General features: G+C 45.8%; 1 protein-coding gene and 1 pseudogene across 1 annotated transcript; both read left to right on the top strand.

Moving 5' to 3' along the window:
• The first annotated feature begins 680 nt into the window (after nt 1-680).
• Nucleotides 681-1,914, top strand: LOC125535807 (momilactone A synthase-like). Its single transcript, XM_048698876.1, has 2 exons — nt 681-837; nt 924-1,914. Exons 1-2 carry the CDS (start codon nt 809-811, stop codon nt 1,810-1,812), a joined length of 918 nt encoding a protein of 305 aa, XP_048554833.1. The 5' UTR covers nt 681-808; the 3' UTR covers nt 1,813-1,914.
• A 3,180-nt stretch (nt 1,915-5,094) lies between these two features.
• LOC125535808 lies at nt 5,095-6,758 on the top strand (annotated as a pseudogene).
• Nucleotides 6,759-19,184: the final 12,426 nt, after the last annotated feature.

Raw genomic sequence — 19,184 nt, 5'->3', positions numbered from 1 at the left:
CTACTATCCATTGGCATGTGCTACCCAGATCAAAAAAGAAAAGTGAAAAGGATATATGTGCATCATGTATCAAAGCTAAGAAATTTATCTACTTTCAATTAGTTGAGCAACAGTTGCCAGTACATGCGCTACCTAGACCACAAAAGGCAAGTGAAAAGGTGCGCCCCCCTACCAGGCACCACCGAACTTCCTCCCAGGTGGCGCCACCCGGTGGTGCCCCAACCCCTAGTGGTTCAGAAAATGTCACGTCTATGGACGATCACGGTTGCTCTGCAGATCGGGATAATGTGATTGTGAATCAGTGGTGGAGCTAGGCCGGCATCAGGCCCCGGCCCGAATCAGGTAACCAAAAGATGTCACTTCGGGCTACAGCCCGGCATGGCCACTTGGCCAGGTCCTCCTGTTTGTCTTTGCATGCATGCTTAGGTAAATGCAGGACATGAACCATTGCTTTGATCCTACTCTACTCATGGTGGATGGAAATTAAGCATGCGCGGCTGAACAGAGGGCATCTTCCCGATGCATTCACCGAGTCCCTGATCGGTGAAAGAATCCAGGGTAGGGCGTAGGTGGCGGCAATGGCGTTTCGCCTGTCCTGTCAGTGCAACTGTAGAAGCCCGGCGTGCCGTGTCCTTTTGTCCGCATGATTGCAACCTGCATGCTACGTCAGAGCCCACATGGCGCAATGCAATGATCCATCCACAGCGAGCCGGACGTACGTGGCGGGCCGGCGCCCGGATAAATATCGGCTGCTCCGTCGTCTCCTTCGCCTCGATCGCCAAGTCGCACTTCGCCAAGATCCGCAAAGATGATCCGAGCGGTGCAGGTCGTCACCAGGTAACGCCGGGGTTGGTTTCGGAAGAGAACGCCGTGCATGTGCGTGCTAATCTTGGTCTTGGTGTGTCTGCGCGTGTGTGTTGCAGGGGGGAGAGCCGCCGGGCTGCGCTGGCGTCGGTGGCCGGCTACGTCAGCCACCGCGGCTACTCCACGGCCTCGAGCTCGCAGAGGCTGGCCGGGAAGGTGGCCGTGATCACCGGCGGGGCCAGCGGCATCGGCAAGGCGACGGCCGCGGAGTTCGTCAGGAACGGCGCCAAGGTCGTCCTCGCCGACGTCCAGGACGACCTGGGCCGCGCCCTGGCGGCCGACCTCGGCCCGGACGCGGCATGCTACACGCGCTGCGACGTGACCGACGAGGCGCAGGTCGCCGCGGCGGTGGACCTCGCGGTGGCCCGCCACGGCAAGTTGGACATCATGCTCAATAACGCCGGCATCGTGGGCTCCCTGGCGCGTCCCCGGCTGAGCGATCTCGACCTCGCGGACTTCGACGCCGTCATGGCGATCAACGCCCGGGGCGTGATGGCCGGGGTGAAGCACGCGGCCCGCGTCATGGCGCCGTGCCGCAGCGGCAGCATCATCTGCATGGCCAGCGTCGCCGGCGTGCTGGGCAGCGTGACGCCGCACCCGTACAGCGTGTCCAAGGCGGCGGTGGTCGGGATCGTGCGCGCCGTGGCGGGGGAGATGGCGCGCTCCGGGGTGCGCGTCAACGCCGTCTCGCCCAACTACATCCCGACGCCGCTGGTGATGCGCATCCTGGAGGAGTGGTACCCGAAGGCCAGCGCGGAGGAGCACCGGCGGATCGTGGATGGGGACATCAACGAGATGGAGGGCGCGGTGCTGGAGCCGGACGACATCGCGAGGGCGGCGCTGTACCTGGCGTCCGACGAGGCCAAGTACGTCAACGGGCACAACCTCGTCGTCGACGGCGGGTTCACGGTGGGGAAGCCGCCCAACATGCCGGCACCGGCGCTGTAAAACGAAGCGAGCTCCTGAAATAAATTTACTTCCTATATACGTACTACTAGTACGTAGTAGTATTGTATTGCACCACCCTCAAAAAAAAAGTATTGTATTGCACCGGAAGTAGAATCACCGAGCATTACATTTTTGTTTCACGATTGAAACAACGAATTGTCCTCGATGCCGAGTAGTACATGCATACGCTGACCCCATGCGGAGTACTAGATGACAGCAGCCGGATTGTTGTTATCTTTGTGGCTACTCACTGTGGTGCCGAGTACACATTATGGAGACGTGCAATTCTGTCTGTGTCTCTATGTGCATGCACTAGGAGGCGATAGATCGGACTATATTCAAAAAGTCGGGATGTCGACCTAGCAATGATATTTGTGAGACATGGGTTGTTTGCACGTAATTCCCATTGTTTTTTTTCGAGAGTACTTCCCATTGTGGGTGGCTGATGTAGCCCCATGGAGCTAGGCTCCCACTTTTTTAACTCCTTCGGTTAACTTGTATGACATCATACTTTTTTTTTGCGGCTATAAAATGACTGTGTTCATCATATGATACAGAGGCCGGGGTGCCACCGGACAACGCTACACCTATGGACAATTTCCACGGGAGTATAGTTACGGGATGAGCTGTCAGCATGTGAAAGAAAATCAAAGGGAGAAGGGGGGCACAACAGGGAATCAAGGGATAGATGATTTATGGGGAAATGAGTCTGTAGGCAAATTCCATAGCAGCCTTCCGTAAGTCTAGCATTTTTGGGAGGCCATCCTCCTTTTTGGAAAAAAAAATAGGTTATTCGCTCTATAATGCTTGCTAGAAATAATTGTGTAGGTTTAACATAACCAAGATCTTAATAATCTCCTCGTTAGAACATCATTTTGTACGGAAAATTAGAGACAAATCACATTTAGCATAGGGGAAAACCCATGCCAGAGACCTTGGGTCTCTGTCAGGGAGTTGATCGGATAGACGTGTATGGCGTGCTGGCACCGACCTGAAGGTTCCTGTAGTGGTGAGCAGTCTTATATTTCCTTACGAGCATTCTTTAGGATCCGTGGTTTGGAGGCAGGGTTCTACTCATTTGTGTGTACATGTTCCAAGAGGGCACAACGTACTCCTTTTATATGTGTCGATTGTTGGGGGGGGGGGGGGGGGAAGGAACTTGTTCATTATCACCTCCGATCACGATGCATCCATTAGTGGGGTGGGGTGAGCCACAGTGCCACACACCCCTTTACTTCTTCTCTCGGTTGTTTGCCAAGATCAAACCCCAACAGTTTCCCCATTCTTGTTAGTAAGATTAGCAAGTATCATAAGTCCACTCCGGTAGAAACACACACCAAAGAATAGTGTTACAATAACCAATGGAATTCCATTGAACCTATGTACTTATAGTACACCATACCATCCTGGAATATTAAACATAGTGTGTTTGATTCTGACGTAATCATAGAAGAATGAGTCGTAAACCATTAGCAGAACCTCAAAACTTCATCGAAAGGGCATCGTATATTTGACTCTAAAATCTATCTTTCACAACAAGAAGCATAATCTCAATGATTATTCACAATCCAAATTGACTTCTTGTTACGTGCATAGAGAACTTCAAAGAACACCTAAAGCCCTAAATGGGCAGTGTTGATGACGTGTGATTTATTGGGACTAACTTTTAAATCGAGTGATCTGCATACACATAGTCCAAAAATTAAAAATGCCTAGATGCGAGCCCCTCCCTCGACCCCGGCCCACATCAAAAACGAAAAAGGTGTCGATGCATTTTATGTTTTTGTTAGTTGACTAATTTGAAATCCACACTATAAAGAGGGAGTTCATGTGGTGTTTCAAGTTGGTGGATCATGAAAAACATATACATGTCATATCCATCACAAGCAGTCAAGCGAAAGCCTAGCAACATGAAGAAAACAAGTGATTTTCCCTTTGGGCAGGTCGAGGCAAAACCCAGAACTCCGGGTCTGATCTCCAGGTTATGTGGTCTCACTCCTTGATGTCCCAGAGTTGAAATCCGGAAATCGAATTTGATCTTTGAGTTCCATAGTTTAGCCTCTAGACGGTCGGGGTCTTCAAATTATGTGTCCGGAACTCCAAGTTTGCCTATTTCTGTGAGGAATTCATCGTGCTCTGCCTTCTAGATTGGATGAGCTGCCAAACAAGATTATGATCATCCATGTAATTCTTATGGTGGATCTTTTGTTTATAAGTTGATTAATTCCATAGGTTATTGTTATATTTGTTGCAAGATTGATTGCAGATACATGTTGGATCTCCTTTCTAATAGTCTCCTCCTGACTAGTTTAGTTGTGGGAGTGATAAAGGGAACAATGTGCATTGAGTGGAAAAGATCAAAATATGGGAACTATGCCGAATGACAACTAGATGTGTCTCTCTTTTCTTAATCTTGAACCGTATTTCAAATTTATGATTGAAATTTTATGAGATGGTAGATACTTGTTTTGTCTATGTACTTGATTGTTTTAAAAAAAATTGAAGCCCTTTTAGTGGCGTTACCGCAAGCATGGATAGTATCCAAAGGGATGGCACGACTAGATTAGTTTTATTTACATTTGCATGCATTAGTGAGGGGGCAAGAAAAACATCACAAGTGGTGACCAACACACAACCATTCGTCGAGGATTTCGCTACAAATCGACCGTCAGAATTTTTTTTAGCATGGCAAATTATGTTATCGTGAGGATGGCAATGCCATCTAACAAGCATGAAAAATTATGTTGTCGTAAGGATGACAACGCTTTTCATGGCAAATTATGTTTCATAGGGCACGTAAGAGAGCTTCGTAGGTGTAGCATTTTTTTGTATGATACACCTACGAAGCTCTCTTACGTACTCTATGAAACTTCCCTTGTCACTAAAGCTCTCTTACACTCTTCTATTTCTTTACAGAGGAAGTATATGGCAAGAAAAGCGTCACAAGATGTGATGATTGGGTTATTCGCCAATGTCTCTATCTATCACTGTTTTTTCGGCAAACTCAATAGATTACTGTTCTTTGCTGTTTAGCTGTTTTTGATATTTATATGCACTTTAGACTGTTCAAAATTTTTTTTACGATCTGAAAAGAGTTTTATTCCATCACAATAGGGTTACAATCGAGAGGCAAAAGATCTTTTATACATGATGGTGTGCTACGTAGCCATACAACAGTACTACTTTCTACTCGACTATACGACGCCAACCGATATGCCACCATATTTTATTCACGCTAAATTTTCATGGAAATAAACTCTCTTCCTTGCATAAGAAACTTTATCTCTGACACCAAATGACCATATGCCGATCTCGAGAGACCTTCCCCGGACAAAGGTAACAAACTATCATGAAATGGATCACTTGGTAGTATTTGGATGTTCCTGCTAAATTCGTTCACTGTAGATTGTACGGTGGTTGTGGGCTTGCTGTCATGCTGTGCGGTTCCAAATGCCAATCATGCTGTACTGTGCGGCTGTGCCAGGAACAGAAATATGCACGTAGCCTATCCCCAAGCCACACGTTCAGGAAAAGAAATCTAGCACGATCAAGCAGCACCAGGGGGGGAGGATGTTCCGAGCAGTGAGGCATGTCGTCGTCGTGACGAGGGCGAAGAAGAGCCGAGCTGAGCCAGCCTTGTCGGCCTTCGCGAGCCACTTCTCCGCGGCCTCCACCGCGCAGAGGTTCGCGTGCCCTCCCATCACACTCGACTCGATCTTGCCTTGTGCTTGCTTTCCCGAGCTCGTGAATCACGGACGACCGATCCGAAGTTTCTAGGTTGGCTGGGAAGGTGGCCGTGATCACCGGCGGCGCCAGCGGCATCGGCAAGGCGACGGCCGCGGAGTTCGTCAGGAACGGCGCCAAGGTCGTCCTCGCCGACGTCCAGGACGACCTGGGCCGCGCCGTGGCGGCCGAGCTCGGCGCCGACGCGGCGTGCTACACGCGCTGCGACGTGGCCGACGAGGCGCAGGTCGCCGCGGCCGTCGACCTCGCCGTCGCGCGGCACGGCCGCCTCGACGTCATGTTCAACAACGCCGGCATCAGCGGCGCCCTCACGCCCGTGCTTCTCGCCTCTCTGGACCTCGAGGACTTCGACCGCGTCATGGCGGTCAACGCGCGGGCCATGCTCGCCGGCGTGAAGCACGCGGTCCGCGTCATGACGCCGCGCCGCAGAGGCAGCATCATCTGCACGGCCAGCACCGCGGGGGTGCTCGGCAGCGTGGCGCCGCACCCGTACAGCGTGTCCAAGGCGGCGGTCTGGGGCTCGTGCGCGCCGTGGCAGGAGAGATGGCGCGCTCCGGGGTGCGCGTGAACGCCATCTCGCCCAGCTACATCCCGACGCCGCCGGTGATGCGCACCCTGGAGGAGTGGTACCCGAAGGCGACCGCCGAGGAGCGTCGGCGGATCGCGGAGCAGGACGTCAACGAGATGGAAGGGACGGTGCTGGAGGCCGAGGACGTGGCCAGGGCGGCACTGTACCTGGCGTCCGACGAGGCCAAGTACATCAACGGGCACAACCTCGTCGTCGACGGCGGGTACACGGTGGGGAAGGCGCCCAACATGCCGGCGCCGGTGCAGTAAGGGCCTGTTCGGAGTCACTCTGCTTCCGGAGCAGATGGAGATGCAGTGTAAAACCAACAATGCTACACATACAGGTTTTTACAGGAGTTTACATGATTGATTTTACGTGACGGTTTTTTATTGGGTGTTAGTTGGGAAGGGGCCCCACCTCCAAGAAAATCAGGGGGGCGATGTTTATGAAGTTTGGAAGGAGCCTGTAAACTCCTGTAAAGCCATGTAGATGTAGCATTTTTGGTGTAAAACCATGGAGCGACCAAATAGATGCTCTGTAAATCCTTGAATTTTTAGGAGCTGATGGATTACCGAACAGCTCCTTAAGTCGACTGACGGACAATACACGGTCTATTAATTCCAGAGTACAGAAATAAAGTTACACCTCAACAATCGAGCGTTTTTCTCTTGAGAAGTGAACTACAAGAACAATTCTTCCTCAAGAAATGAACTCCTATCTTCCACCAGGATCCCTCACACATACGTATATGCCTGAACTCTGAATTACAGTCGTAGATGTTATTCTTCTTTCCGTCTTGCTTGTGTCTGTAGGAGCTTGATATTTGTTTTTCCCTTTGACGGGATGGTAGGAGCTTGATGGGTTCTACCACTCGATTAAGGAATTTGGTTTGATTATCCGGCTTCAACAGCAAGATTCAGAATAGATGTTAAGGTTTCAGAGCTTGATGGGTTCTACCACTCCATTAAGGAATTTGGTTTGATTATCCGGCTTCAACAGCAAGATTCAGAATAGATGTTAAGGTTTCAGAGCTTAGCTACCATTGAGAACTTTCTCAATGCAACTGTATTTGCAGATGGTCCTGTGCTGCAATGCACGATTGTACATGTAAGCTGCTGGTAGATTAATGAGATATCCGTTATACCAAAAAAAATATAAAGCAAGAGGGGGTTTAGCCAGGAGGAGTCAGGATGTAAGTCGCAGTGGACACCACTTTTTCTTTGTGGGGTGGGGGATAAAAGCCAAGTTTATTCATCAAACTCAGAAGGTCTAGAATACAGTTTACGTTGTTAGGTTAGCCAAATCAGACGTGACGTCCCTGTTCTAGAGAAAGCGAGAACTTGGCTAGAGTGTGTGCGTCAAAGTTAACAGCACGACTCTTAAAAACAAAATTACATTGAACCTGAACTGCTTTAAACTTTATCTCACTATGCCGCACACTAACCTAAAACGCAGCCAGCCAACCAAAGCCCACAAAACCCAGGGGCCGGCACAAACAAATCCCATCTCCTTTCTAACGCCGCCGCCATGCCCTAGGCCTCGCAACGTCGGTCTCGCTCACTTCCACCCCGCGCCTCCTGCGGCCAGTGTCCCCCGATGCAGTTGGTTTATCGGTGTCGAGCCCAAGAACGCTCGATTGGAGGCGACGAGGTCACCCGATGCAACGACGCGGTGGAGTTCATGGGCGGGCCGAGATCCGCCAGCGTTCGTTGTTGACCAATCGTCTCGACAATCGATTGCAGAACTCTAACCACCAGTTTCACCATTCACCGTTGACAAAAAAAAATCACAAATTTCTTAACAATTCATATAAAGTAAAAAAATCACGAATTTGAATAAGTTCATCAATTTGACAAGTTAAGGAATATGAAAAAAAATGCACGGCATAAGGGAAAAAGTTCATGAAATTGGAAAAAAAAATCACCAAACCAATTTTGTTTCAAATTTGAAAAAAATGCATAAATATTTTTTTACAAAATTTGGAAAGTTTTTAACTTTGTATAAACTACGCGAAATTGAAAACCAAATCGTGAATTTGACAAAAAGTTCACGGATTTGAAATTGTTTGTAATTTTCCAAAAACTGCGAAATGAAACAAATCATGAAATATTTAAATTTCTACAAACCATAAATAATAATAAAAAATAAAAATAAGAAAGAGGAAAAAGTAAAAGGAAAAAAATGGTAAAATCAAACAAAGCAAAAAACCAGAGAAAATCGGCCTAGAAAACAGCAAAAAACACTTCAAGCGCGAGACTTTAGGACATCTCGCTGAAGGCAGCCGTCCGATTGGGTCGGGCCACCGAGGACACAGCCCTCAAGCCCTTTTTTTCTCTCTTTATCTATTCTTTTTATGTTTCATTATTTTACTTTTGATTATATTTCGAAATCTTCTGAGTATGTTCATTATAAAAATCACTTTTATATACATAAGTTACGAAAATATTAACCATGCATTAAAAAATTGTAATTGTGTATACAAAATAATGTGTACAGAAAATGTACAATGCGTATGGGACGAGGAAACAAAAAGTACGATAAGTTTACAAATGTTTTCTAAAAATGTTAATCAGGGTCTAAAAATATATTAAACGTGTAATAAAAGATTTTTCAGATGTATACATTAAATGTATACAAAAATGTAAAATGTGTATGAAAAAAATTTAGAAATCAAAAAATACTATAGGTTCCAATTTGTTTGATTTTTTAATCATGCATTTAAAATGTTAAATGTGTATAGAAAAAATGGTTCCGCTGTATACAGAAATGTACAATATGTAAGGAAAAACGTAGTCATCACAATATATAAGTTTTCAAAATTGTTAATCATGTATTTTGACAATGTTAAACGTGCATATAAAAAATGCTCCTGATGTCTAAAAAAATGTAGAATGTATAAGGAAAAATTAGAAATAAAATCTATGTTGTAAAAAATGTTAATATGTTGTAAAAAATTAGAAATAAAATCTATGTACAAATATCAAACATTTGTACATAAAATCTTCCTGGTGTATACAAAAAATTTAAAATATTTATTGAAGAATAGGCAATAAAAATATATGTTTTGAAAATGTTGATCATCTATTTTTAAAATGCTAAGCATATATAAAAAATATTTCGGGCCTATACGAAAAATATACAAAGAAAATAATACAAACCTATAAAAATCTAAAGGAACACACAAAAAAAACAAATGAAACAAGAAAAGAAAAGAAAAAAACAAGTAAAAATTAATGATCCTCAAACACTTGAATCACTGGCCATTAGGAAAGCACTATCACTCTCGGACGCTCTATATGTTCAGAGCATCCATGTGGTTTCTGGCTGCAAAACGGTGGTAGAAGACATAAAGAACGGGACATCATCGGTATATGGAGTGGTGGTACATGAGATCTTAGAACATTCCTCTTGCTTTTAGTTATGTAATATAGTTCATGAATTTAGGAGTTTAAATTTTGAGGCTCACAATCTAGTGAAGCATGCTTTATCTCTCGGGTTGGCCTCTATGTTTGATTAGGTCAACTTGAAGATCTTTCTTTCGTCCTTGTATTCATTGTGACGGGTTAATAAAAGGCTTCACGAGATTGTCTAAAAAAAAGCTAGTCTCCTCAGGAAGGAACATTTGTTGCGTTTTTCATGAGTATATGATTATTTATGCATGACCGATAGTGCAAAAGTTAAGTCACGACGCATAGAGTATATAATAAAAAAGATTCAATATGATATTAGGTTTAAATAAAGCAGCAAGGATTGTTGTAAATATGAGCAAATTACTATGAGATTTAATCCGAATAAACAGAAGATAAATCATGACCACAGCAGCAGAGATTAAACTAATCATGCGAACTAGCATAGCAGATGAACATATCACATCTAGGGCACATACTAGAAGCATGAATTCTACCACGATCTCGAACAGGAAGGATAGAATCACATACGGTGCAGCGGGTGCAGCACCGCCGGCGTTGACGTTGTCGCCCATGTCGTCGAGGACGAGGTTGCCGAGGTCGGGGAAGAAGTCGTCGTTCGCGAAGTCGTCGCTGCCAGCAGTTGCGCGAGTACGCTCCCCAAAAACCTGATCGCCCCTCTCCCGTACAGGATCACGAGAGGCGGGGTTCCAGAGGCCTGCTGTCCCTTCTCGCGGTGCACGCCGGAAGGAGGGATGGAGAAGACTTGCTTGGCGGCGCAATGATCTGGAACGGTGGTGAGAAACCATACGAAGCGGCCGCGGCTAGGATAGACGTCTGCCTGACTATATAGTGCGGGCCGGATAGGTCGTGGGAGTAAACCCCACGTCCGAGTCGTCACGATCCAAAAGAATCGGAAACGGTTCAGTAATTAACGCGTCCGTTAATTATTAATTAATGACTCATTAATTTTCCCATGCAGCAAAAATATAGACAACGTGCATAGCTCTGTCCTCGGCTCGGCTCAATCCCGCAACCCGCGGCGCGTCGTGACGAGGCGTGGCGTGGCAGCTCACCTTATAAAGAGGTGCAACTCTCTCTCAACTTCCGGGGTGGGACTAAACTTTAGCCTCACTCACTCCACTCACATGTGTGCATGAATGGGCCAAGAGAATTTTAGAATTTTAGTTGGGCTTTGGGCCAAAGGCCTACTAGCAAAATTCCAACAATCCCCCACAAAGTCTCATTGGCACATCTCATCATTTAATTCCAAAACACTGTTTTATATATCGGTGCTTAGTGGAGACTGTGAAGTTGAACTTCCATTTAGAAATTTATGCTACACTAGATCACAACTTGAATAGTGGACTATGCCTTGAACTACAAGTTTTCTGTGAAACTAGTTTCACACAAATTCTTGACCGATACTGGGCTGCCGCAAGGCTTCCCCGCGGGTGGAGCGTATACGTCATACTCCAGGGCCTTTCATGAATTTATTAGAGAACACCCAATTCTCAAAGACTGCGACGTTAACAGTCAAATTCATATAGGTGTGTTCCTCAGAAGATGTTCTGCAGGACAACATCTCTGCTTACCCGAATAAGCCACTTGGAACACATTAAGATAAGTACCCTTGGATACCCGGTGTAGTGAATCCCATAGCTCGCGGTGCCTTTCAAATAGCGCATAACTCTCTCAAGCGCATGCCAATGATCATCTCCCGGTTTTGACACAAACCGACTCAGCTTACTCACAGCAAAAAAGATGTCAGGCCTCGTGGCACTCGCCAAATACATAAGCGAGCCAATAATCTGAGAATACCTCAGTTGATCTCTAGCAATCCGTCGATTCTTTCGAAGCAACACACTAGCATCATATGGAGTTGGAGAAGGCGTGCAGTCGCTATACCCAAAACGACTCAATGCCTTTTCCACATAATGAGACTGAAGCAGTGTGATCCCACCATTCTCATCTCTCAACAGCTTGATGTTTAAGATAACATCAGCTACTCCAAGATCCTTCATCTCAAAACAGTGAGATAAGAAATCCTTAACCTCCTTGATTAAATCAAGTTTGGTTCCAAAGATCAATATGTCGTCGACATACAGACAAAGAATAACTCCTTCGCCCCCACCATAGCGATAGTACACGCACTTGTCACCATCGTTTACTACAAAGCCGACAGCAGTTAATGTTCTTTCGAACTTCTCATGCCACTCCTTAGGAGCTTGTTTAAGGCCATATAAAGACTTTAATAACTTGCACACCTTTCCTTCTTGACCAGGTACTACAAAACCATCTGGCTGATCCATGTAAATTTCCTCCTTCAACTCTCCATTGAGGAAAGCCGTTTAATGTCCATTTGATGAACGAGAAGACCATGTGAGGCAGCCAGTGATAGTAGCACCCGAATTGTGGTCAGTCTAGCCACGGGTGAGTAAGTATCAAAGAAGTCTTCACCTACTTTCTGGGTATAACCCTTGGCCACAAGCCGTGCCTTGTACTTTTCAATCGTACCATCAGGTCTAAGCTTCTTCTTGAACACCCACTTACATCCTACAGGTTTGCACCCATAAGGACGGTCAGTGATCTCCCAGGTACCGTTAGCTAAGATGGAATCCATCTCGCTATGTACAGCTTCCTTCCAGTAGTCAGCATCAGGAGATGCATAGGCTTCTGAAATAGTCCTGGGCGTGTCATCCACGAGGTACACAATGCAATCATCACCAAAGGACTTTGCAGTCCTCTGTCTCTTACTCCTCACAGGAGTTCCATTGTTACCCTCAACAGGATTCTCAACGTGTTCCATCGCAATGGTGGGTTCAGGAATTACAGTGAATTCCTCACTAGATGGAGTAGGTATCTCCTGATTTGATGAACTCGACATATCCTTCATAGGAAATATGTCCTCAAAGAAACTTGCATCATTTGATTCCATAATCGTACCAACATGCATGTCGGATACCTCAGATTTTATTATCAAAAATCTATAGCCGATGCTATGAAAAGCATAGCCCAGAAGAACACAATCCACGGTTTTTGGTCCAAGCTTGCGCTTCTTGGGAATTGGTATATTGACTTTCGCCAAACAACCCCAAATACGTAGGTAAGAGAGTTTCAACCTTTTCCTTTCCCATTCCTCAAATGGAGTCATGGTCTTATGCTTTGTGGGAACTCGGTTTAGGACATGACATGCAGTCATTAGCGCCTCCCCCCACCATTCCTTGGATAGACCCGAAGTGTCTAACATGGTGTTAACCATAGCAGTTAGAATTCGGTTCTTTCTTTCGGCTACCCCATTTGATTGGGGTGAGTAGGGAGGCGTCCTCTCATGAATTATACCATGTTCCGCAGAAAACAGATCAAATTCATTGGAAAAATACTCTCCACCACGATCGGACCTAAGCCGTTTAATTTTTCGATCAAGTTGGTTCTCTGCCTCAGCTTTATAGTTTTTAAAGAAAGTCAAAGCCTCATCTTTTGATTTCAGAAGATACACATAACAATATCTAGTGGAGTCATCAATCAACGTCATGAAGTATCTCTTTCCACCTTTTGTCAACATGCCATTCATCTCACAAAGATCTCTGCAGTCTTATGGGACTTGCGAGGTTGCTTAGCTTGCACACATACTTGGCACTTGGAGCCTTTGACAGTAGAGATTTTCGGAATTAAATTCATATTGGCTAACCGCGTCATGCAACCAAAGTTAATATGACAGAGTCGTGAATGCCAAATATCAGACTCATTATTGTGGCAAACATTATTAATAACTTTAGTGCAAATATCTGACAAAGATAGGCGGAACAAGCCTCCGCACTCATAGCCTTTTCCAACAAATTGTCCACACTTAGAAATTACAACTTTATTGGATTCGAAAACCAACTTAAAACCATCTCGACATAAACGGGAACCGCTAACGAGATTTTTATTGATGGACGGCACATGATGAACGTTCTTCAGACGCACAGTCTTCCCCGAAGTAAACTTCAGATCGACCGTACCAACACCTCGAACGATGGCATGTGACCCGTTCCCCATCAGCACGGGTGAAGTCCCTGTTGCCTGGTAAGAAGAAAACATGGAGGCGTCAGCACAAACATGTACATTGGCACCGGTGTCAATTAACCAATCAGGGGATTGAAATACTGAAAGGATGGTAGGAAAAATACCGTACCCTGATTCCTTCATATCAGTATCACCGATGACAACATTAGCGGACTTGCCGCTCTTCTCATGTTCGCGCTCCTCAAAGCGGTTAGGACACTTCGGAGCCCAGTGATTAGGATCACCGCAGACATGGCAAAGTCCCTTCCCCTTCTTATGAGAATTCTTCTTGAAGTTGGTAGAATGTGATGGCTTGTTCTTTGTATCAAACTTGCCTTTGCCCTGAGTTTTGTTCTTATTGTTTTTGAACTTGTTGGGCTGGGAGTTCTTCTTCTGTACCATGTGGGCACTAGAACCTCCCTCAGCAACTCGAGCACGTGTGTCCTTTGCTCTCGCCTTCTCTTCAACATCAAGAGTACCAATGAGATCCGCAACGGAAAACTCCTGTCTCTTGTGTTTCAGGGAAGTAGCAAAATTGTTCCACGAAGGTGGAAGCTTGGCAATGATGCCTCCGGCAACAAATTTGTCCGGCAACACACACTTGAAGTACTCAAGTTCTTTTGCGAGCGACTGTATCTCATGAGCCTGCTGTACAACAGGGCGCTCATCAGTCATCTTGTAGTCATAGAATTGCTCCATGACGTACAACTCGCTGCCGGCGTCCGAGGCACCAAACTTGGCCTCGAGCGCAGCCCACATGTCCTTCCGTTGTCAAACGACATATACGAATCCACAATGGAGTCATCAAGAACACTCAGAAGAGCGCCTTTAAAGAGGGTATCGATCTTCTCAAAAGCTTCCAGCTGTGCTGGATTAAGACCTCCTTTGGTCATGCCTTCTAAACAGTAGCTTGCTGGATTAAGATCGCCCTCAGGCTTGCCCTTGGTGGCATCATAGCAGCCCATGGTCTGAAACCAGTAGACTGCTCTCGTGCGCCACCTCTTATATTGCGCCCCCTTAAAGGCAGGCGGCTTCAGATGCGCAGCAAAACCACTCGGAGTAAATTGCCTATAATCAGGTTTTTGGATTGTTGGAAATATGAGCAAATTACTACGAGATTTAATCCGAATAAACAGAAGATAAATCATGACCACAGCAGCAGAGATTAAACTAATCATGCGAACTAGCATAGCAGATGAACATATCACATCTAGGGCACATACTAGAAGCATGAATTCTACCACGATCTCGAACAGGAAGGATAGAATCACATACGGTGCAGCGGGTGCAGCACCGCCGGCGTTGACGTTGTCGCCCATGTCGTCGAGGACGAGGTTGCCGAGGTCGGGGAAGAAGTCGTCGTTCGCGAAGTCGTCGCTGCCAGCAGTCGCGCGAGTGCGCTCCCCAAAAACTGATCCCCTCCCGTACAGGATCACGAGAGGCGGGGTTCCGGAGGCCTGCTGTCCCTTCTCGCGGTGCACGCCGGAAGGAGGGATGGAGAAGACTTGCTTGGCGGCGCAATGATCTGGAACGGTGGTGAGAAACCATACGAAGCGGCGGCTAGGGTAGACGTCTGCCTGACTATATAGTGCGGGCCGGGTAGGTCGTGGGAGTAAACCCCACGTCCGAGTCGTCACGATCCAAAAGAATCGGAAACGGTTCAGTAATTAACGCGTCCGTTAATTATTAATTAATGACTCATTAATTTTCCCATGCAGCAAAAATATAGACAACGTGCATAGCTCTGTCCTCGGCTCGGCTCAATCCCGCAACCCGCGGCGCGTACGTGACGAGGCTGGCGTGGCGAGGCGAGCGAGGAGGAGGAGCGCGCGTGTAGGTCTCCTCTTCTCATGCTCATACAAGTGGTAGAAGAGCTCACCTTATAAAGAGGTGCAACTCTCTCTCAACTTCCGGGGTGGGACTAAACTTTAGCCTCACTCACTCCACTCACATGTGTGCATGAATGGGCCAAGAGAATTTCAGAATTTTAGTTGGGCTTTGGGCCAAAGGCCTACTAGCAAAATTCCAACAATCCCCCACAAAGTCTCATTGGCACATCTCATCATTTAGTTCCAAAACATTGTTTTATATATCGGTGCTTAGTGGAGACTGTGAAGTTGAACTTCCACTTAGAAATTTATGCTACACTAGATCACAACTTGAATAGTGGACTATGCCTTGAACTACAAGTTTTCTGTGAAACTAGTTTCACACAAATTCTTGACCGATACTGGGCTGCCGCAAGGCTTCCCCGCGGGTGGAGCGTATACGTCATACTCCAGGGCCTTTCATGAATTTATTAGAGAACACCCAATTCTCACAGACTGCGACGTTAACAGTCAAATTCATATAGGTGTGTTCCTCAGAAGATGTTCTGCAGGACAACATCTCTGCTTACCCGAATAAGCCACTTGGAACACATTAAGATAAGTATCAACCTGCCATGCAGATCAGGAGAGTATTGCATCTTCACGGAGTGGGATAATTAATATAGGGATACTCTCCTCCCAGCTGACCAACAGCTTGTCTCCCACTTCTACTTCACGGGATCTCCGATCACATAGAGTGGGTTACCACTATGGACAACTCATGCGGTGGGTCTCAAACCCATCTCCATCGATGCATTATCTATCACATTACGTGATAGACCCTTTGTGAAGGGATCTGCCAAGTTTTTCGACGTTTGGATATAATCCAAAGTAATAACTCCGGAGTTCCTCAATTTTCTTACAGATTTTAGTCTCCTCTTCACATGCCTTGAGGACTTCACATTGTCCTTAGAACTGTTTATCTTGACGATCACAGTTTGATTATCACAGTTCATCAGGATAGGGGGTATTGGTTTTTCAACCATAGGTAAGTCCATCAAGAGTTCACGAAGCCACTCTGCTTCAACAGTGGCAGTGTCTAATGCTGTGAGTTCTGCTTCCATAGTTGACCTCGTTAAGATGGTCTGCTTGCAAGACTTCCAGGAAACAGCGCCACCACCAAGTGTAAAAACATAACCACTTGTGGCCTTAATCTCATCAGCATCAGATATCCAGTTTGAGTCACTATAACCCTCCAGTACCCTTGGATACCCGGTGTAGTGGATCCCATAGCTCGCGGTGCCTTTCAAATAACGCATAACTCTCTAAAGCGCATGCCAATGATCATCTCCCGGTTTTGACACAAACCGACTCAGCTTGCTCACAGCAAAAGAGATGTCAGGCCTCATGGCACTCGCCAAATACATAAGCGAGCCAATAATCTGAGAATACCTCAGTTGATCTCTAGCAATCCGTCGATTCTTTCGAAGCAACACACTAGCATCATATGGAGTTGGAGAAGGCGTGCAGTCGCTATACCCAAAATGACTCAAGGCCTTTTCCACCTAATGATACTGAAGCAGTGTGATCCCACCATTCTCATCTCTCAACAGCTTGATGTTTAAGATAACATCAGCTACTCCTCCTTGATTATATCAAGTTTGGTTCCAAAGATCAATATGTCATCGACATACAGACAAAGAATAACTCCTTCGCCCCCACCATAGCGATAGTACACGCACTTGCCACCATCGTTTAGTACAAAGCCGGCAGCAGTTAATGTTCTTTCGAACTTCTCATGCCACTCCTTAGGAGCTTGTTTAAGGCCATATAAAGACTTTAATAACTTGTACCTTTCCTTCTTGACCAGGTACTACAAAACCATCTGGCTGATCCATGTAAATTTCCTCCTTCAACTCTCCATTGAGGAAAGCCGTCTTAACGTCCATTTGATGAACGAGAAGACCATGTGAGGCAGCCAGTGATAGTAGCACCCGAATTGTGGTCAGTCTAGCCATGGATGAGTAAGTATCAAAGAAGTCTTCACCTTCTTTCTGGGTATAACCCTTGGCCACAAGCCGTGCCTTGTACTTTTCAATCGTACCATCAGGTCTAAGCTTCTTCTTGAACACCCACTTACATCCTACAGGTTTGCACCCATAAGGATGGTCAGTGATCTCCCAGGTACCATTAGCTAAGATGGAATCCATCTCGCTACGTACAACTTCCTTCCAGTAGTCAGCATCAGGAGATGCATAGGCTTCTGAAATAGTCCTGGGTGTGTCATCCACGAGCTACACAATGAAATCATCACCAAAGGACTTTGCAGTCCTCTGTCTCTTACTCCTCACAGGAGTTCCATTGTTACCCTCAACAGGATTCTCAACGTGTTCCATCACAATGTTGGGTTCAGGAATTACAGTGAATTCCTCACTAGATGGAGTAGGTATCTCCTGATTTGATGAAATCGACATATCCTTCATAGGAAATATGTCCTCAAAGAAAGTTGCATCATTTGATTCCATAATCGTACCAACATGCATGTTGGTTACCTAAAATTTTATTATCAAAAATCTATAGCCGATGCTATGAAAAGCATAGCCCAGAAGAACACAATCCACGGTTTTTGGTCCAAGCTTGCGCTTCTTGGGAATTGGTATATTGACTTTCGCCAAACAACCCCAAGTACGTAGGTAAGAGAGTTTCAACCTTTTCCTTTCCCATTCCTCAAATGGAGTCATGGTCTTATGCTGTGTGGGAACTCGGTTTAGGACATGACATGCAGTCATTAGCGCCTCCCCCCACCATTCCTTGGATAGACCCGAAGTGTCTAACATGGTGTTAACCATAGCAGTTAGAGTTCGGTTCTTTCTTTCGGCTACCCCATTTGACTGGGGTGAGTAGGGAGGCATCCTCTCATGGATTATACCATGTTCCGCACAAAACAGATCAAATTCATTGGAAAAATACTCTCCACCACGATCGGACCTAAGCCGTTTAATTTTTCGATCAAGTTGGTTCTCTGCCTCAACTTTATAGTTTTTAAAGAAAGTCAAAGCCTCATCTTTTGATTTCAGAAGATACACATAACAATATCTAGTGGAGTCATCAATCAACGTCATGAAGTATCTCTTTCCACCTTTTGTCAACACGCCATTCATCTCACAAAGATCAGAATGTATAAGCTCTAGTGGCGCCAAGTCTCTTGCCTCTGCAGTCTTATGGGACTTGCGAGGTTGCTTAGCTTGCACACATACTTGGCACTTGGAGCCTTTGACAGTAGAGATTTTCAGAATTAAATTCATATTGGCTAACCGCGACATGCAACCAAAGTTAATATTACAGAGTCGTGAATGCCAAATATCAGACTCATTATTGTGGCAAACATTATTAATAACTTTAGTGCAAATATCTGACAAAGATAGGCGGAACAAGCCTCCGCACTCATAGCCTTTTCCAACAAATTGTCCACACTTAGAATTACAACTTTATTGGATTCGAAAACCAACTTAAAACCATCTCGACATAAACGGGAACCGCTAACGAGATTTTTATTGATGGACGGTACATGATGAACGTTCTTTAGACACACAGTCTTCCCCGAAGTAAACTTCAGATCGACCGTACCAACACCTCGAGTGTTGGCATGTGACCCGTTCCCCATCAGCACGGGTGAAGTCCCTGTTGCCTGGTAAGAAGAAAACATGGAGGCATCAGCACAAACATGTACGTTGGCACCGGTGTCAATTAACCAATCAGGGGATTGAAATACTGAAAGGATGGTAGGAAAAATACCGT

Source organism: Triticum urartu, chromosome 2 (genome assembly GCF_003073215.2).
Source record: "Triticum urartu cultivar G1812 chromosome 2, Tu2.1, whole genome shotgun sequence".
Taxonomy (NCBI): domain Eukaryota; kingdom Viridiplantae; phylum Streptophyta; class Magnoliopsida; order Poales; family Poaceae; genus Triticum; species Triticum urartu.
This window is presented reverse-complemented; position numbering and strand designations above follow the sequence as displayed.

Bases quoted from the DNA above. Each gene is read 5' to 3' on its own strand.
- LOC125535807 (XM_048698876.1), top strand. From the start codon at position 809: ATGATCCGAGCGGTGCAGGTCGTCACCAG. The intron at 838-923 runs GTAACGCCGGGG...TGTGTGTTGCAG, and splicing joins GCGGTGCAGGTCGTCACCAG to GGGGGAGAGCCGCCGGGCTG.